Consider the following 19,139-nt stretch of genomic DNA (forward strand, 5'->3'; position numbering starts at 1 on the left):
GAACTGAACTGAAGATAATAATATCCTGATTTTTTTTCTCACTTTTTTTTTCTCTAGAATCTCAGGGAATTCTAGAATTTTAATGATTTCACCAGAAAATGTTTTTAATATAACTTGATTGTATCAGTTTCTTGGAATTCATTCTGTAAATGTAGTTATTCCTTTAGTTTAAGAAACATTTTTTGCATTATATCCCTGCATATTTTAATGCTTTATTTGATTGGTTCTATCATTATGATCCCAATTATTCTTATGTTGGATCTTCTTTATCTTTCACATCTATCATCTTGTTACCTTAATCTCTTTGCCTTTTTCTTCTGCATTCATGTTGATTATCTGAAGCTTTTTACTATTACATTGATTTTCTTTTTACTGTTTCTATTTTGAGTCTGAAATGGTTACTTTGGTTTCCTAATCTTGTTTACGTAGGTTTGCGTCTCATTTATTTTTTCTTATTGTGTGTTATATTGCCAATGAGCTCTTTCTTTATTGAACTGAGAACTTTATTTAATACTTTTCTGGCATAAAGCACTCATAAGACATATACTTATGTTGTTTATGTTATTTTTTAATGAATGCTACATTATTTTTTCTTTTTCTTGATATATCTTTTTCTTCTTAATTTAATCTTTTTTTTTTTTTTTTGGTAACATTACATATTTACATATTTACCACACCCTTTCTTTCCATTTGTTCTGTCACCTTTTCCGTCTTCTCTGATGTCACTTTGCCTTCATTTCTCTGAGCTGTAGTTTAAGGACGAGGTGTTGCTTTCTATCCTCTTTGCTAGGGCCAAAGGACTGAGGAGAATAGGGTACTGGATTTTAGTGAAGACTAAAGCCTCTCTGTGGTATCTCAGCATTCCTTTTCTTCGGGAATTCCCTTAATTATCCTGTAGTAGGGCCCCTCTTCTCTGCCGGAGATGTATCTATTTTTGGTGCCCTTTGGCTCAATTCCTCAAAGTTAGCATAGTCTCTGAAAGATAAAATCCCGATGGACTTGCCCAACCTATTAAGGACCCAATGTAATATTAAGATAGTGAAAGGAGAATAATATAAACCTCTATTTTGGAAGGATAATATGAAATCAAAAATAAAATGTCCCTCTTCAAGAATAAAATCAGCCTTAACTAAAGGAAAGCTCTGTAGCAAATCACATGAAAAATATTTGTAAAGGCACTATAATAAAATACCTTTGCTGCACTGATAAGAAAGCTCAAGAATATAGACTATTTAATATCCAAGTTGCTAAACAACTCAAATGCTGACTAGTCAGATCAAGGTAAAACTCTAAAGTAAGATTAAAATTGACTGTGCTTTTACTTTTATCACAAGTAAAAAAGACTCTCCATTGATTTTCTTGATATTCAATATAAAGTGATAAGGGCTTTTGTTGACAAGTTATTTTTCCATTGATCTCATTACTCAAATGACATGTAATCCTTTAGTCTCAATGTTTGAGTAGACTTCAATATTTTGAAATGTTTTAATAATTGCATGAAATCATAAAATATGGCTGGTGAAAAGGTAATGATGGTTCACAATATATATATAATTACTAATTTCAGACATAAATAAACTTGTAATGAATTCACCATACTTTGCTCTGCTTACTCTTTTTTCTGTAATTCTCTGAGTCTTTTGTTTTCAAACTCTATAATAATCATAGAGCATCTCCTTGTGTTGAGACACAATTCTCAGTTATAATTCTCACCTCAGCTGATTTTCTTGGATAGTGGTTTATAACAAGTTTGTTAAAAGTGTTTTGACAATTTCTTAACCTAACCCCAAAGTTAAGCCTAGATGGATCAAAACAGATGTAATATTTGAAGAGAGAGAGAATGTCACAAAAAAGATAACTTTGATTCTTCTACAATTAACTGATGCTGTGTGTGGTGTTAAACACACACTATCCTACCACAGGTTAAACTCTAGGCTGAAACTAAACTGATCTCTTGTGCTGCAAAATGAGTCAGAATCTATTATTTGAGAAAAAAGAAATACATAGCTGATATCAGTCACGGAATAATTTTGTGTCAACAAATAAACTCACCTGTTCGTGAGATAATTGAGTCATGTGAAATTTGTTCTCTCATAAAATATATGCGTATTCTCATAGAAATGGATTTTTAATCAAATTGAATTGTGTCTGAATAAGTACAGTCAGTGTGTGAATTCCCCACCTCATCCTTTTTCTGTGAAGTGAAGACAGTGAAGATTAGGTGTCAGTTACCGGGGGTTGTGTTCCTGCTAGGCAGTTATGAGTAGTATTATATCTTAGACAAGCTACTAACCTCTTTTGAGTGTTAGTGTTCTCTATTTTAAGATGGGATGTAGTGTGAAATAAAAAGGGAATATGTATAATTAAAATGCCTGAAACAATTTGTAATAGTGATTACTAATATACTAAGTTTTTAATTTCTAACACATTTTGAAGATTCAGGTAATGATTAGAATTTGACTAGACTCGGAGGGCTTCCCTGGGGGTTCAGTTGGTAAAGACTCTGCCTGCAATGCAGGAGACCCAGGTTTAACCCCTGAGTCAGGAAGATCTCCTGGAGGAGGAAATAGCAACCCACTCCAATATTCTTGCCTGGAGAACTCCATGGATAGAGGAGCCTGGGGAGCTGCAGTCCATGGGGTCACAAAGACTCAGAAATGACTAACACTTTCACTTTCATCCTAATGGATGTGGGGTGTATCTCTATCTCATTATAGACTACACATATAAAAATATAAGTATATACACACACACATATAAATATATACACATATAAATAGTCTACACATATAAATAAGTCACGGACTCTGCCTCAGTGAGTATACTATCTGAGAGGTAAGGAAAGGAATCCCCTGGAGGTCCAGTTGTTAGGACTCTACACTTCCACTGCAGGTGGTCAGATTTGATCCCTTGTTGGGGAACTAAGATCTTGCAAGGCACATGGTGCAGCCAAAACAAAACAAAAAAGCGAAAAAAAGAAAAAAAAAGCCAAGGGAACAGTGATGACTAACAGGCAGGAGAGCATGTGACTCTCAGTTAAAAATATATCAAACTTGTCTACCTGAATCAGTGGCCTCTACCTTTGACTAAAAATTCTGCCTAAAGTAATAAGGATTCCCTTTTCTATGAACGATTCACATAATGATAAAAGATTGCTAGAGATGACAGAATAGTAATACAGGAAGGTGAGCACGAAGAACAAATATGGATGGCCTTGTGTGTGGTAGAAAATGCCTAAATTTTGACATCCACTGAGTGAATCTCGACTTCACTCTTTACAGAATACATTTGTGAGACTTGGGGCAAATGGAATTCTCTTTAGAATGCAGCTTTCTAAAATAAAAACCACTCAAGTTTTATTAATGCTTATTATGTGCCAAGAACAGTGATGAGAATTTTCCATACATTAAAAAAAAAAAAAAAAGAACAGCTGCTCTATTTGGAAAGTACTATGATTTTCTTTATAACTGAGAAAACTGAGGTGCAGGAAGGTTAAGTAACTTGCCTAAGATCACACAGCCAGTAAATACTTTCACTGTTATTTTCATGGTAACGGCATGACTCTGGAATCTGTGCTCCTAATCCAAATAATAAAAACTTAAACATTTCTTTCCCTCTAAACTTCTTTTTTCTGAATAAAGTTAAAATGCAATTGACTCAAGGATTTTAATAGCAAAACTATTTGGAGAATTTTATTGACTAAGTTTGGGTCAACAACCATTCAGTCTAAACAGTGGAATATTCAAATAGAGCTCCTTCTCCTGACTTTTGTCCTCTTTAAACTTGAAACCACATTGTCAGGTTGGGATCTCAGCATAGGAAACTTTGCCCTCAGGTACTTTAAACAATGATATGTTGTAGTTATGCTCATCTGTATTCTCCTAGGCACTAAATTAGTCCCATAGGAAAAACTTACTTTCTCTTTAAGGTTATTGAATTACTCACTAGCTCCATGGCACAAAAAAGGCCTGATAACCCAGGTGACTTTCCAGTCATTTATTATTATTTTGCTCACCATTAATAAAATGTTTCCTCATAGACAGTATTTCAATAATCTTCAGAAAAGTCTCATTGATGTGGTAATGTTAATATCGTCCTTATTTTCAAATGAGGAAACTGAGGACCATGGGAGGTGCGTTGCAGAGATGACTAAAAACAGTCCCTCCCCAAGGAAATTTACATTTCATGAAAATATCTGTGTTGTCACTAGACTTTGAGTCAAGCTCTCTGCTTGCTCTTGCCATGACCCCTCACCACTGATGGTCGTATTCAGTGATAATGGAAGTACAGTTACATCTGTGATACCTTATTTGATAGCTTTTCCTTAAATGGGCAGGGAGTGTGTGCTGGTGATATTTAGTCACTAAGTCGTGTCTGACTCTCTGTGACGACTCTCTGTGACCCCATGGACTGTGTACCCTGCCAGGCTCCTCTCTCTGTCCATGGGATTTTCCAGGCAAAAATACTGGAGTGGGTTGCCATTTCCTTCTCCAGGGGATCTTCCCAGGGATTGAATCTGAAGGGAATGGGTTAAGTGATGCAGACTCCCACATGTGTCTACAACCAAAACAACAACAAAAAGGACATTTAGATGAGAAAGTAGGGAAAGTGAGTTAAGAAATTAATGAGGAAAAATAATTCAAACTATTCAACTCCCTGTAGGCCAAGTAGAAAAGGCAGTGGGTCAAACTATTTTCATCTTCAATTGGTTGCTCAGGACTTTTTATAGACAAGTAAAGTCTCATGAAAACATAAAATGAGTTTATTACACTTTTTTCAGTCTATCAGACTTCCTTCAGGCTCTAGGCACATGCTAATGATTGGGATAAAACCGAGTTTGAATGGAGTTCCTGCTAAACAAATGAATGGTGGAGACTGGAAAGTTACATGAAAGACAGCCAACTCTTCTGCAAAACCACACCACAATACACAAAGCCACAATGGTAACAATTGCATGCATCTGGGAAGAAGGTATAAACTAGCATGTTATGGGGAAATCAAGGGGGCTGGAGAAAGGGAGGAGGGTCACAGATGAAAAGAACTCAAAGGATGGAAGCAGAACCCTAAAGGAAACCAAAGAAAAAATAAAAGCAAATTCTAAACAGCTCCCCTTACAAATGACTTTCATATGCATGGTAAGACGTGAACTGAAAGAAAACAAATACCAAGAGATATAATAGACACATTATGTAACAAGGATTACTAAGGAGAGGCTAAAACCAGAAACAGATTTGGAATAATTTGGAGATGGAAAGTTTATATAAGAAAGAGACACAACAGGCTAGGGGGAATTATGCCAACATGGGTCAAGGAGGATATTGTGTCTGAAGGGAGAAAGAATGTCACATAATAAATAAGTTGGCAGTGGGACAAAATATATTTGGATGGAAATAAAAGATAAAAGGAATATAGAACTAATCATAGGAAATTACGATAGACCATCTGGGTCAGATAAAAAAAGGCAGCTCAGAATGTTTATGTAGATAAGGATGCCCAAGAAAAACAGGGTATGGTCTGGGATGGCTGATCTGGGATTGTAATACGACAGAGTGATGTGCTGGTTACATTCCTGAAGAAGACCATGGATTTGATTACAGGCCAGTTTTTGCATATTATTTGGAAGCCAAAAACCTATAAAACAGTGAATAGACAAGGATCCAGAATGATTTGGGACAGCCTATCACTCAACAGTTATCTATCCCTTCATTTGTAATATTTTGTAGTGTCCGTGAAGACTTGATGACCTTACCTTTCTTGTCACCCCACCACTCTGGAGATCTGCTATAATGTGACATTGTCTTTATGACCACCTTTCTTTGGGAAAGCATCCTTTGCTTTGGGAAAGCAATGCCAAAGAATGCTCAAACTACCGCACAATTGCACTCATCTCACATGCTAATAAAGTAATGCTCAAAATTCTCCAAGTCAGGCTTCAGCAATACGTGAACCATGAACTTCCAGATGTTCAAGCTGGTTTTAGAAAAGGCAGAGGAACCAGAGATCAAATTGTCAACATCCACTGGATCATGGAAAAAGCAAGAGAGTTCCAGAAAAACATCTATTTCTGATTTATTGACTATGCCAAAGCCTTTGACTGTGTGGATCACAAGAAACTGTGGAAAATCCTGAAAGAGATGGGAATACCAGACCACCTGACCTGCCTCTTGAGAAACCTGTATGCAGGTCAGGAAGCAACAGTTAGAACTGGACATGGAACAACAGACTGGTTCCAAATAGGAAAAGGAGTACATCAAGGCTGTATATTGTCATCTGCTTATTTAACTTATATGCAGAGTACATCATGAGAAACACTGGGCTGGAAGAAGCACAAGCTGGAATCCAGATTGCTGGGAGAAATATCAATAACCTTAGATATGCAGATGACACCACCCTTATGGCAGAAAGTGAAGAGGAACTAAAAAGTCTCTTGATGAAAGTGAAAGAGGAGAGTGAAAAAGTTCGTTTAAAGCTCAACATTCAGAAAATGAAGATCATGGCATCTGGTCCCATCACTTCATGGGAAATAGATAGGGAAACAGTGGAAACAGTGTCAGACTTTGTTTTTTTGGGCTCCAAAATCACTGCAGATGGTGACTGCAGCCATGAAATTAAAAGACACTTACTCCTTGGAAGGGAAGTTATGACCAACCTAGATAGCATATTCAAAAGCAGAGACATTACTTTGCCAACAAAGGTCCATCTAGTCAAGGCTATGGTTTTTCCTGTGGTCATGTATGGATGTGAGAGTTGGACTGTGAAGAAGGCTGAGTGCCGAAGAATTGATGCTTTTGAAATGTGGTGTTGGAGAAGACTCTTGAGAGTCCCTTGGACTGCAAGGAGATCCAACCAGTCCATCTTAAAGGAGATCAGTCCTGGGTATTCTTTGGAAGGACTGATGCTGAGGCTGAAACTCCAATACTTTGGCCACCTCATGGGAACAGCTGACTCATTGGAAAAGACCCTGATGCTGGGAGGGATTGGGGGCAGGAGGAGAGGGGACGACAGAAGATGAGATGGCTGGATGGCATCACCGACTCAATGCACATTCAGTTCAGTTCAGTCGCTCAGTCGTGTTTGACTCTTCTCGACCCCATGAATAGCAGCATGCCAGGCCTCCCTGTCCATCAACAACTCCCGGCGTTCACTCAGACTCACGTCCATCGAGTCAGTGATGTCATCCAGCCATCTCATCCTCTTTTGTCCCCTTCTCGTCCTACCCCCAATCGCTCCCAGCATCAGAGTCTTTTCCAATGAGTCAACTCTTTGCATGAGGTGGCCAAAGTACTGGAGTTTCAGCTTCAGCATCATTCGCTCCAAAGAAATCCCAGGGCTGATCTCCTTCAGAATGGACTGGTTGGATCTCCTTGCATTGCAAGGGACTCTCAAGAGTTTTCTCCAATACCACACTTCAAAAGCATCAATTCTTCAGCACTCAGCCTTCACAGTCCAAATCTCACATCCACACATGAGTACAGGAAAAACCATAGCCTTCACTAGACAGACCTTTGTTGGCAAATTAATGTCTCTGCTTTTCAATATGCTATCTAGGTTGGACATAACTTTCCTTCCAAGGAGTAAGCGTCTTTTAATTTCATGGTTGCAGTCACCATCTGCAGTAATTTTGGAGCCCAAAAAAATAAAGTCTGACACTGTTTCCACTGTTTCCCCATCTATTTCCCATGAAGTGATGGGACCAGATGCCATGATCTTTGTTTTCTGAATGTTGAGCTTTAAGCCAACTTTTTCACTCTCCACTTTCACTTTCATCAAGAGGCTTTTGAGTTCACATAAATTTGGGTAAACTGCAGGAGTTGGTGATGGACAGGGAGGCCTGGAAAGCTGCAATTCATGGGGTCCCAAAGAGTCAGACACGGCTGAGCGACTGAACTGAACTGAACTTTTGAATACCCTGCCCAGATCAGTCTCCTCTCAAACTTCCTGCTGTGGCTACACTTGTCCCAAGCCATTCAGGTGTCCAGTTCCTAAATTCATGCAGCTGAGTACCCTCATAAAAACGTAACTAGCCTATCCAAGTAGACTCTGACCATTTGTTCAGTCAGAGGGCTTTGGCCTGGGCATTGTAACCAGGCATCCCTGGAGAATAGAAACACAAAAAAGAGCCAACAGCTGGAATTCCAGCCCACTCACCCTCGAACCCTCTAACTGAAGTAACAACAGCACCCAGGAAATTGCGTTGCTTTGTGTGCTGTGATGACCCTGTTGACTTCCTGATGATATGGCCAAAATTTTAAGGACTTTAACAGCAAGGCTGAGAGATATATTTCACTTCATTCTGGGCTCCAAAGCCTATTCTCTGACAGCACATATTATGCTGTGTTATAGGTGAATATGGCTGCTTCCCACAATGTACTTGAAATTCCTGAGGTCAGAGACTGAATCTCTCATGTTCCACTTGCAGAGATTAGCATTCTGTCTAGTAATTCTGAGTGCTCACTTATCATGTAAAATGAATGAAATGATAAGAAGCGACTCAAAGGAATTAATCTGTAAGTAAAAGATTTTAGGCAGTTGTACTGGCCATAAGGAGGTAATTTGCCAAAGCGTTGGCTGGGTAGATAAGGATAAGAAAGGATGGTACCTACCTGGTGTCTTTAAGTTTGTTTCTCAATCTGGAATTCTCTGCTCACATGAAGACCAACCTTGGACATCCCTTTCTGATCTAAGAATTAAAAGTTCAGTTTATAAAGACTGGAAAGCTCAGTGATCTCAACATAGATGCTTCTTATGTATTTTTCTCATCACTTAGTTAAAAATGTCAACTTACTTATAAATCTACTCCTTTGGGTCCCTAGCAATACCTAATCATCTTGCCTAGAACTCTATAGAAAATTTACCTCTTGTAGAAAGTTAGTGTATATTTACAATATCTCATCTTTGTTAACAACATGTTGTAGCCTAGTAGCTCCCAAAAGTTTCATCAGGAGCACCAGAGGAATGTAAAAAATAGAAAAGGGACTTCCCTGATGGTCCAGTGGCTAAGACTCCTCTCTCCCACTGCAGGGGGTCTGGGTTCGATCCTGGTAATGGCACTAGATCCCACATGCTGCCAACCTTAGAGTCTACATGCTGCAACTAATACCTGGCACAGTCAAATCAATCAATCAATATTTTTTTAAAAAAGAAGAAAAAAAAAAAATCCCCAGATTCCTGGTTCCAGGCCTGGCCTCAAACTCCCTGTATGAGGTTATAAAAGAATCTGCATTTTCAACCCCCAAATGTTTATAAAACATAACTTGATTTGGGAATTACATCTTTGACCAAATGCATTTATTAAACAAATAAAAAGTCAATTAGTTGGTTTAAAAATATCCCTGGTTATTAATAACTTCTATACCATTTTTAGAGACACCAAAAAAAATCACTGGTGATAGGTAGAGTTTTAGTTTAGAGCAAGATACAATAACCTCTGTTCACTGAAACCTTCACCCCTGAAGGAGTAGTGAGACTAATTAGTAGCTATAGTTCTTTTAAATGATAATTTTGTCTCTTATGTGGGCAATTATCAAATGAAATTCATTAATATTTAGCTGTATCTTCATTCATCCTGAATAATGATAATGACCTATTAGCTCATTTTTCATTAGCGCCTATGGGTAGGGAGGGTGTGCATAGGACAGTACATAGAACAAATCACACTCAATAGTAACTGTCAATTTTTTATGCTGTCTGCTTATAGGATCTCTGAATGTGACTAGGCTGTGAATGAGCAAAGAGAGAAATGGAGGAAACAGAAGCACTGCATCAAGTTTCAGGGATGTTCAGAAAGGAGAAGATTATGGCCAACTTTGGAGTAGTTCTGACTGAGACCAATTGCCTACCATTGAGAAACCTTCACTGTATTTTATGAGTAAATAGCTGTGGTACAGAAAGGGAGGGGGCATTAAAAAAAAGGATTTAAAAATCTACAACTTTAAGGAGCTTTCTGTTTCTTCAGAAGGATAGTTATTAGCCATAATTTAAGGTAAAATACAGTTGGTGGTATAGTAGAGGTTGGGATTGACATATACACACTTCATACTATGTATAAAAGCGATAACTAATGAGAACCTATTGTAGTACAGGGAACTCCACTTTGGTGGAGTGGTGAACTAGGTGAGAAGGAAATACAAAAAAAGAGGGGATATATGTATACACATAGCTGATTCACTTTGTTGTACAGTAGAGATTAACACAACATTTTAAAGTAACTATACTTCAATTAAATTTTAAAAATCCAACCAACCAACCAACCAAAAAAAGACAAAACAGCAGCAACAACAAAAAGCAAAAGTATCCCCAAAAGATGAAATTAGCTTAAAACCATACAAAAAAGAATAATGACATAGACTTGATCCAGCAGATATTAAAACATATTATGAAATTATAGCAATTCACTATGTGTGATACAGGTGCAAAAATTAGACAGATAGAACAGAAAGAGAAAGCCCGGAAAAAGACTCTATCTGATATAATCATTTAACAGTAAAGGAGAGAAAGTAAATCAGTGGTGAAGAGACAGTGTACTCAACAAATAGTTCATAAAACATTGCCAAGAAAATTTGGATCAAAAGAAATTAGATCCTTCTCTCATCTCACCACTAAGATCAAGTTATTAAAAATGCTGTAAGACTATGGTGAGATGGATATGGTTTTATACAGCTATTAGGGCAATAAACTAGACCAATGTTTTTTGGAAAACATTTTGCAAATGAATTAAAGTTATTAAAATGTTCATTACATTCTGAATCAGTAATTTCACTTCTAAAAATGTAAGTGAAAGTGTTGGTCGCTCAGATCGTGTTCAACTCTTTGTGACCCCATGGACTGTAGCCTGCCAGATTCCTCTGTCCATGGCATTCTCCAGGCAAGAATACTGGAGTGAGTTGCCATTTCCTCTCAAAGGGATCTTCCAAACTGATGGATTGAACCTAAGTCTCCTGCATTTCAGGCAGATTCTTTACTATTTGAGCTACAAGGGATAATGACACATTTACTTTCACATACGCATACACACATACACATAGATATGTATATACACACACACATGTTTTTTCCCTACACACTTATGTTTAAGAATACAATTTGTTGTAAAATGTTTATTACAGTGTCATTTTTTAAAATAAGGGAACTGGAAAAATAGTGGTTAATTGGAAGATTATTAAGTAAACTATATCACAAATTATGTTACTTTTTTTTAACTTGACCTAATTGACATTTTTTGATAGAGCACTTTACCAAAGAACAGCAGAGTAAACATTTTCAAACATGCCACATCCATCAAAATAAATCATACATTTGAGCTGCAAAATGAGTCAATAAATTTTAAAAGATTCAAATATGTAGTATATTCTCTGACAACAGTAGAACTAACATAGAAATTAACAAGAGAGAGCTATCTGGGAAATCCCCAAATATTTGCACATTAAACAATGCACTTCTACTAAATAAGCATGTTGAAGAACGAATCACCAAAGAACTACAATTGAAAGAAAATGAAACCATCAAAATATCAAGATTTGTAAGATTTAGCCCAAACTGAACTTAGATAACAAATTATGTTACTTTAATGTAATGGAATAGAATGCATTTGTTAAAATATATTTGTTGGAAGTTTTTATTTTTAGGTAGTTTCTTCGTCTTTCATATGTTAGAGCAAAAAGTAGAGAGCTATTCATTTCAACTATATTAATACACAGAAAAAGGATTGGAAATATATATTCCAAAATGTTACTTTTGTTATTTTAGGATAATAATAGTATGGATATGTTCCTCCCTTTTAGTGTATTTTCTTTCCAAGTTTTCCACAATTGGTGCATTTTAGAGTAGATTCTTGACATGCATGGAGGACATATCCTAAAACAATAGCTAACCTTTAAAATGCAAAGAACTTCTCTTTCTTAGACTTCTTTAGTTTCTCTTTATTGCTATCATTAGCACTATCAGTTAGCTTTCTTCTCTCAAAGAATGTTTCTGTTGTGTCCCCAGAGTTACTATATACTTGATAATGAGAAGAGAACACAAAAGCTACATTGAGCTCTGGATTCTGGGTGGTCTGCTAGCAGTAATAGCAGTAAGAAGTAAACTCGCCTCTTTGTTTTCTAAAAATCCCATTCTAAGACACCCAATTAATAAAAGTAATAAAAATAATAGAGTTCTTTGATATGGACAACTATTTAACTTATATGCAGAGTACATCAAGAGAAACGCTGGACTGGAAGAAACACAAACTGGAATCAAGATTGCCGGGAGAAATCTCAATAACCTCAGATGTGCAGATGACACCACCCTTATGGCAGAAAGTGAAGAGGAACTCAAAAGCCTCTTGATGAAAGTGAAAGAGGAGAGTGAAAAAGTTGGCTTAAAGCTCAACATTCAGAAAACGAAGATCATGGCATCCGGTCCCACCACTTCATGGGAAATAGATGGGGAAACAGTGGAAACAGTGTCAGACTTTGTTTTTTTGGGCTCCAAAATCACTGCAGATGGTGACTGCAGCCATGAAATTAAAAGACACTTACTCCTTGGAAGGAAAGTTATGACCAACCTAGATAGCATATTCAAAAGCAGAGACATTACTTTGCCAACAAAGATTCGTCTAGTCAAGGCTGTGGTTTTTCCTGTGGTCATGTATGGATGTGACAGTTGGACTGTGAAGAAGGCTGAGCGCCGAAGAATTGATGCTTTTGAAGTGTGGTGTTGGAGAAGACTCTTGAGAGTCCCTTCGACTGCAAGGAGATCCAACCAGTCCATCTTAAAGGAGATCAGTCCTGGGTATTCTTTGGAAGGACTGATGCTGAGGCTGAAACTCCAGTACTTTGGCCACCTCATGCGAAGAGTTGACTCATTGGAAAAGACTCTGATGCTGGGAGGGATTGGGGGCAAGAGGAGAAGGGGATGACAGAGGATGAAATGGCTAGATGGCATCACTGACTCGATGGACGTGAGTCTGAGTGAACTCCGGGAGTTGGTGATGGACAGGGAGGCCTGGCGTGCTGCGATTCATGGGGTCGCAAAGAGTCGGACACAACTGAGCGACTGATCTGATCTGATGTTCTCTGATTCTCATAAAAAGAGTGAGAAAATGCATCTTTAGAAAGTGTTGCTATTTTCCTTGATCAAAGTTGAGGTCAAGTTGGCCAAGCAAACCCTTCAAGTAAATTGCAGACCCTAAGCACCTCTGAGAGTAAAATTTGGGATTTTGCTAGGCTTACTCACTAAGCCATTTTGGTCTCACACCATCTTCAAATCACTCATGATTAAAATTCACATCAGAGCAAAATGACCAACTACCAGGTCACAGAACCTGGATATTTTTCTTAAATGAATAAGCCCAGGAACAATGAAGTATCAAATGCCAAGACTATGTTTAAAATGGAGAGTGAGGGCAAGCTGTAGAAACAAAGAGATTGATTTGATGTAGAATGGAGGAAGTGTGATTTCCATTAAGTATTCACAGGTACCAAAGGCCATTGTCTTTATCGCTCTATGAAAGTAACAATATCCTCAGTCTCCCTCACCTCGTGCCCTACAAATTCCTTCATCTGACGGTAAAACTTTCAATATTATCAACTCAAGGTGTATATTTTCTATTGTTATGTAAAAAATCACCACGAATTTAGCAGGTTAAATCATCACACCTTTATTATCTCACAGTGTATGTGGGTCAGAAGTCTGGACATGGCTTAGCTGAGTCCTTAGCAGGCTATAGTCCAGGTTAGCCACAGCTTGGTTCTCATCTGGAGACTCAATTGGTGATGTATCTACTTAGGTTGGCAGCAGAATTAATTTTCTTGCAGTTGTAAGGCTGAGAATTTAAGTTGTAAACCATGACTTTAACTCTTTGTTCTTATTCAGACAATAAATTTAGTCTAGAGGTTTAATAATGGAATTCTGGAAGATAAAGAATTACTAAGAGGACAAAAACATGAGTCAATATATAAACATATCATCTCAATTTATAGTGGTTGACAATGACTTACTGAAGAGTTACTAATTCCGTAGGTGTTAAAGAGATGGGTATGATTTCAATACCTTATTTGAAACCCATCACAGTCACATTTTCTCTGCTTACTTTAACTTATTTTTCTTCATAGGACTTATTACTGCTTGATAAACTTGTATTATCTCTATTGTTTCTCTCTCCTAGTAAGGTGTAATGTATTATAGGCTCCATCCTCCAGTGTCTATAATAATGCCTGCCGTGTAAGTTCTCAATAAATGGATATTTAATAAATGAATAGATGTGCAATGAAAGATAAAATACATTCAAAGGGCAAGAAATATTATAAATAAAGACAGATAAAACCACAAGAAGACTGGTTTACTAAGAACGGAAATCAATGTAATTTCTCTCTGTGTTAAACAAAGCATGAACCACGTATACTTCCTAGCTCCTATGCTAGACAATACTGCTGTTGCTGCTGCTGCTAAGTTGCTTCAGTAGTGTCCGACTCTGTGCGACCCCATAGACGGCAGCCCAACAGGCTCCCCCGTCCCTGGGATTCTCCAGGCAAGAACACTGGAGTGGGTTGCCATTTCCTTCTCCAGTGCATGAAAGTGAAAAGTGAAAGGGGAAGTCGCTCAGTCGTGTCCGACTCTTAGCGACCCCATGGACTACAGCCTATCAGGCTCCTTCGTCCATGGGATTTTCCAGGCAAGAGTACTGGAGTGGGGTGCCATCGCCTTCTCCGTAGACAATGCTAGGATCAAGAAAATAAGTTGGCTACCTGTTCTGGAAAGTACTTGCTTCTGCAGTATAAAACTGTGAACTAACTAACGTCATTACTTTAAGTCCCTCCTCTCACTGTGGATTGAAATTTAAAGCTGTTACATTAAAAAGCCTGCCCAATCCCAACTAGCTTCCTATCTTAAAAGACTTTTTAAAATCACCTCATCCAGCTCTGAAAGCTTATAATGCTCTTCTATAACTTCCTCTCTGACATGTTACCAGGACCCTAGCAAGTGTTCACTCTTCTCGTAGTAAGTCTAATAAACTTAGTTTTGCTTCATCAAAGTCATCCACTGATGGTCTTTTTCAAGAGGTAGCATGCGACTCTGGAATTAGTAACTTTCAAGAGGCAGCAAGTGAGGAGGAAGCAGAATGTAACTGGAGCACACCTCAGGGTGGGAGGTAGTGTCTGATTCTAGTGGTAAGAAGCAGATAACTGGAAAAAATTTGTTGGGGTCTATATTAATAAAAGTCAAGAAAACAGAAACCTCTGTAGCTATTTCAAATAGAAGAAATTTTACATGGGGAATTGGTTACATGAGAAATGGTACAGCAGAGGAAGACACACACAGAGAGAATGCAAAGGGAATGGCTAGTAACCTACAGTTTAAGTAAATACATGAAGCAACTATGATCACTATGGCTGGTGACAAAAAGATGAAGATGATGTTACCAGAACCCAGATGTGTAGAGTAGAAGGGCTCTGTGGCTATGCTGGAACCACAGAGAAGAGGCTTTCTGGCCGATGTTGAGACTATGGAGAATGGAGGATTGCCTGAGGGATACAGCCACTTCCAGAGAAGGTTTTAGAAGCAGAGGAGGAGGGAAAATAACTTTTCCATTTTCTTGCTTTCTATATCCGGTCAGTGACGCCTTCTAGAAGAAAAATAACAAGAAGCCAGCTGTCAAAGAATCCTGGGAAAAGTAGTATGCAGACCCTCAGGTTCAAAAATTATACAGCTGAGTAGAGAAAAACAGATGTGGGCTGAAAGATGACAGGTAAACTAGGCACAGGACCAAACAGAAATGTAGATGAGGAACGTGGATTTTTAGAGAGGTTATAAGGATCTGTAATAAGTGTGATTATATGAACAAAGTATTGGGAAATAAGTAGGCTAGCTTTCTTAGTTCTACATGAAACTACTCCACCCCGTTCCACTCAACCCACCAAGCCATGAGCTTTCCTCTTTCTCTACACACCTGTATTGGAGAGAAGGTAGCTTTCTCCTACCTACCCCTATAACTCTCTCTGTGGTTAGAGGAGAAACCACAGGACTAGGAATAAGAAATTTTATCACACTACTATACATTGTCAGTGAATGTTAGAGAGATGTTAGAAAGATTTGTAATGGAATTTAGGACAGAGGTGGGAGTGGGGGTGGGGGGAAATACATCATTTTTAGCATACTAATGGCCAGAATTATTCTTTCACAGGATATAAGACCAGATATAAGATATAATATTGGGATGGTCCTCTTAATTCTGCCTTGAGTGTTATTACCAAAATTCTGGGATTAAGTGACTCTCTTTCCCTTTGTTCCTGGAAGGGCAGGAAGTTATTATGATGAATCACCTTGTTGACCTTTCTGGTCTCCACCTGTGGTTTTTTTTTCCCCAGAGAAGTTATTTACTGTTTTTTAAAATATGTATATACATTCCAGGAGTATAGCATTATAACTTGACATCTATATACACTATACAGCGATCATCACCACTAGTCTTGTTACCACCCATTACCGTACAGTTGAGCCCTTTCATCCATTTAGCTCACCTTTTGTTAGATATATGATTTACAAATACCTTCTCCTACTCAGTAGGCTGCCTTTTATTCTGATAATGGTTTCCTGCACTGTGAAAAAGCATTTTGGTTTGATGTTGTTCCATTTATTTTTGGTTTCATGTCCCTGTGTTTTGATTCAAATCCAAAAAATATGACTAAGACTGATACAAATGAGAATACTGCCTAGGTTTTCTTTTAGGAATTCAGTGGTTTCAGGTCTTACATTCAACTCGAATCCATTTTGAGTTACTTTTTTGTATGGTATAAGATAATAGTCTAGTTTCATTCTTTTGTATGAGGCTGTCCAGTTTTCCCAACACTGTCTATTGAAGACACTATCCTTTCTCATAAACAAGATTGCCAAACCTCTGTCCAGGCTCACCAATAAGAAAAGAGAAAACTCAAATAAATAAATAAGAAATGAAGTGGAGACATACCAACTGATACTGCAAAAATACAAAAAAAGCATAAAGAAATACTATGATCCATTATATGCCAGCAAATTCAACAACCTAGAAGAAATGGACAAGTTTCTAGAAACATACAGCCCACTAAGACTGAAACAAGAAGAAATAGATAATTTCAATAGACAAATTACTAGAAGTGAAATAGAATGTATAATTTACAAATTCTCTATAAACAAAAGTTCAGGACCAGATGGCTTCAAAGGTGAAGTCTACCAAACATACAAAGAAGAACTTCTACCAATTCTCCTCAAACTCTTCCAAAAATTTGAAGAGGAGGGAATACTCCTCAAAACATTCTATGAAGCCACCATCACCCTAATACAAAACCAGACAAAGAGGCCACCCAAAAAACATTATAGGCCAAGGTCATTGATGAATATAGATGTAAAAATTCTCAACAAAATATTAACAAACTGAATCCAACAACACATAATAAAGATCATACACCATGACTATGTGGGATTTCATCCCAAGTTCACAAGGATAGTGGATCTAAAATATGAACCTATCTACGAAACAGCATCATGAACACAGAGAACAAACTGGTGGTTGCCAAGGGGGAAGGCCTTAGGGGAGGGATGTAGTGGGAAGTTAGGTTTAGCAGATGTAAGCTTTCATATATAGAATGAATAAACAATAAAATCTTACTGTATAACCCAGAGAACTATATTCCATATCCTATGATAAACAATAGTGGAAAAGAACGTATTAAAAAAGAATGTACATATATACAGAGTCTTAACTACTCAGTTTAGTTCAGTTCAGTTGCTCAGTCTCATAACCTATTTTGCAGCTCTACTCAGTTTGGTATAGATTCTGAACTTTCTTGGTGCTCTTAAATTCCCCAATACACTGATGAAATGAGTTCTCAGAATGAAAACAACTAGAATGTGGATAACATGTGACTGATCTTCTATTTGGGCTCACTGAACATTGTTGTTGCTGTTGTTTAGTTGGCTCAGTTGTGTCTGACACTTTATGACCCCATGGACTGTATAGCCCACCAGGTTCCTCTGTCAATAGGATTTCCCAGGCAAGAATCCTCAAGTAGCTTATAATTTTCCTCTCCAGCAGATCTTCCAGGCCCAGGATCAAACCTGTGTCTCCTGTATCAGCAGGCAGATTCTTTACCAATGAGCCACCTGGGAAGCCCTCCTTGAACATTAAGGTATAGTGATCAGAGCCAACCCTTGAGACAAAACACAATATATGGCAGCATTGTGGGTGGAAGCCCAGCTCTGCACTCACTAGTTGTGTGTTCTCAGGCAAGTCAGGATCAATTCTCTCCTCTGCAAAACACACCTAATAATATTTGTCTCCAGAGGTCATTTTGAGGAATAAAGGAGTGAACATGGGCAATGGACAGTCCAAAAATACTAACCCCTTGCATTGCCCTGACCAATTAAATATTGTACTTTTGTTACTAAAAATTGTATTTGGTGGTTTACGTGTATTTCTCTCTTGGACAAAGTGCCTGATGGGTTCTGAAAGCAGCTGTCATCAAGCCTCAACCTGTTTGACATGAATGTTTAAAGATGCCTTATTTGGCTCCTGCTAACCTCCTCCAGTACATTTCCAGTGGGTGGCAAAGATGGCAAATAATACACTTTAATCCCTCTTATTTGAGGGGCAACGCCTTGTTATGGCACATTGGACTTGACATGTGGGTACATGGAAGGAGATTAGGGTGACTTGAACTCTCTCTAAAACTGTAACATCACTTAACTCTCTAAGGAATAGAATGTTATTTGAATGGTGTTGAATTCTGTTTTGTTCACCTGCATTGGGAGAACAGAATGATACACATTCCTCAGTTTCTCAGACTCAGGCTGCCTAAAGATTAAAATGGAACTTTTCTCAATGATATCGACTTGCCTGCAATTTTTAAAAAAACTTTTCTACAGGCCCAGATCTGCAATTTCTTACCTTTTTTTTTTCCTTCTCGCAAGCAATGATCAAGCTTAAAATGAACAGTAACTGAACTGTTCATTTGTCCTAAATCTACCTTCCTCTGACAGTCTCATTGAATTGTAATTTCAGACTCAGAGAGGACTCAGCCTGAGACCCAGAGGCTTTTGCCTCTTATCGTTCCACTACCCTGGTCCCCACCCCCCCACCCTCTGTCTAGTGCTCTTTGCACCTCACCCACTACAAACAGAAAGTA

General features: G+C 37.9%; 1 protein-coding gene across 7 annotated transcripts in view; it reads right to left on the reverse strand.

Annotated features, from left to right (window-relative positions):
• Nucleotides 1-19,139, reverse strand: part of LOC129655324 (craniofacial development protein 2-like) — a 111,509-nt gene that overhangs the window by 1,747 nt on the left and 90,623 nt on the right. For 2 of the 7 annotated variants that reach the window (XM_055585598.1, XM_055585599.1), the window contains exons 3-4: nucleotides 15,402-15,604; nucleotides 13,628-13,804 (exon numbers count right to left, since the gene is read on the reverse strand). In XM_055585598.1, coding sequence (XP_055441573.1) covers nucleotides 13,765-13,804; nucleotides 15,402-15,604 — 243 coding nt within the window. In that variant the 3' untranslated portion in view covers nucleotides 13,628-13,764. Of the gene's footprint in view, nucleotides 1-656; nucleotides 1,009-8,603; nucleotides 8,681-13,627; nucleotides 13,805-15,401; nucleotides 15,605-19,139 lie in introns of those variants that run through there. The other 5 variants (XR_008715884.1, XR_008715885.1, XR_008715886.1 and 2 more) reach the window with 5 other exon arrangements.

Source organism: Bubalus kerabau, chromosome 6 (assembly GCF_029407905.1).
Source record: "Bubalus kerabau isolate K-KA32 ecotype Philippines breed swamp buffalo chromosome 6, PCC_UOA_SB_1v2, whole genome shotgun sequence".
Lineage (NCBI taxonomy): Eukaryota > Metazoa > Chordata > Mammalia > Artiodactyla > Bovidae > Bubalus > Bubalus kerabau.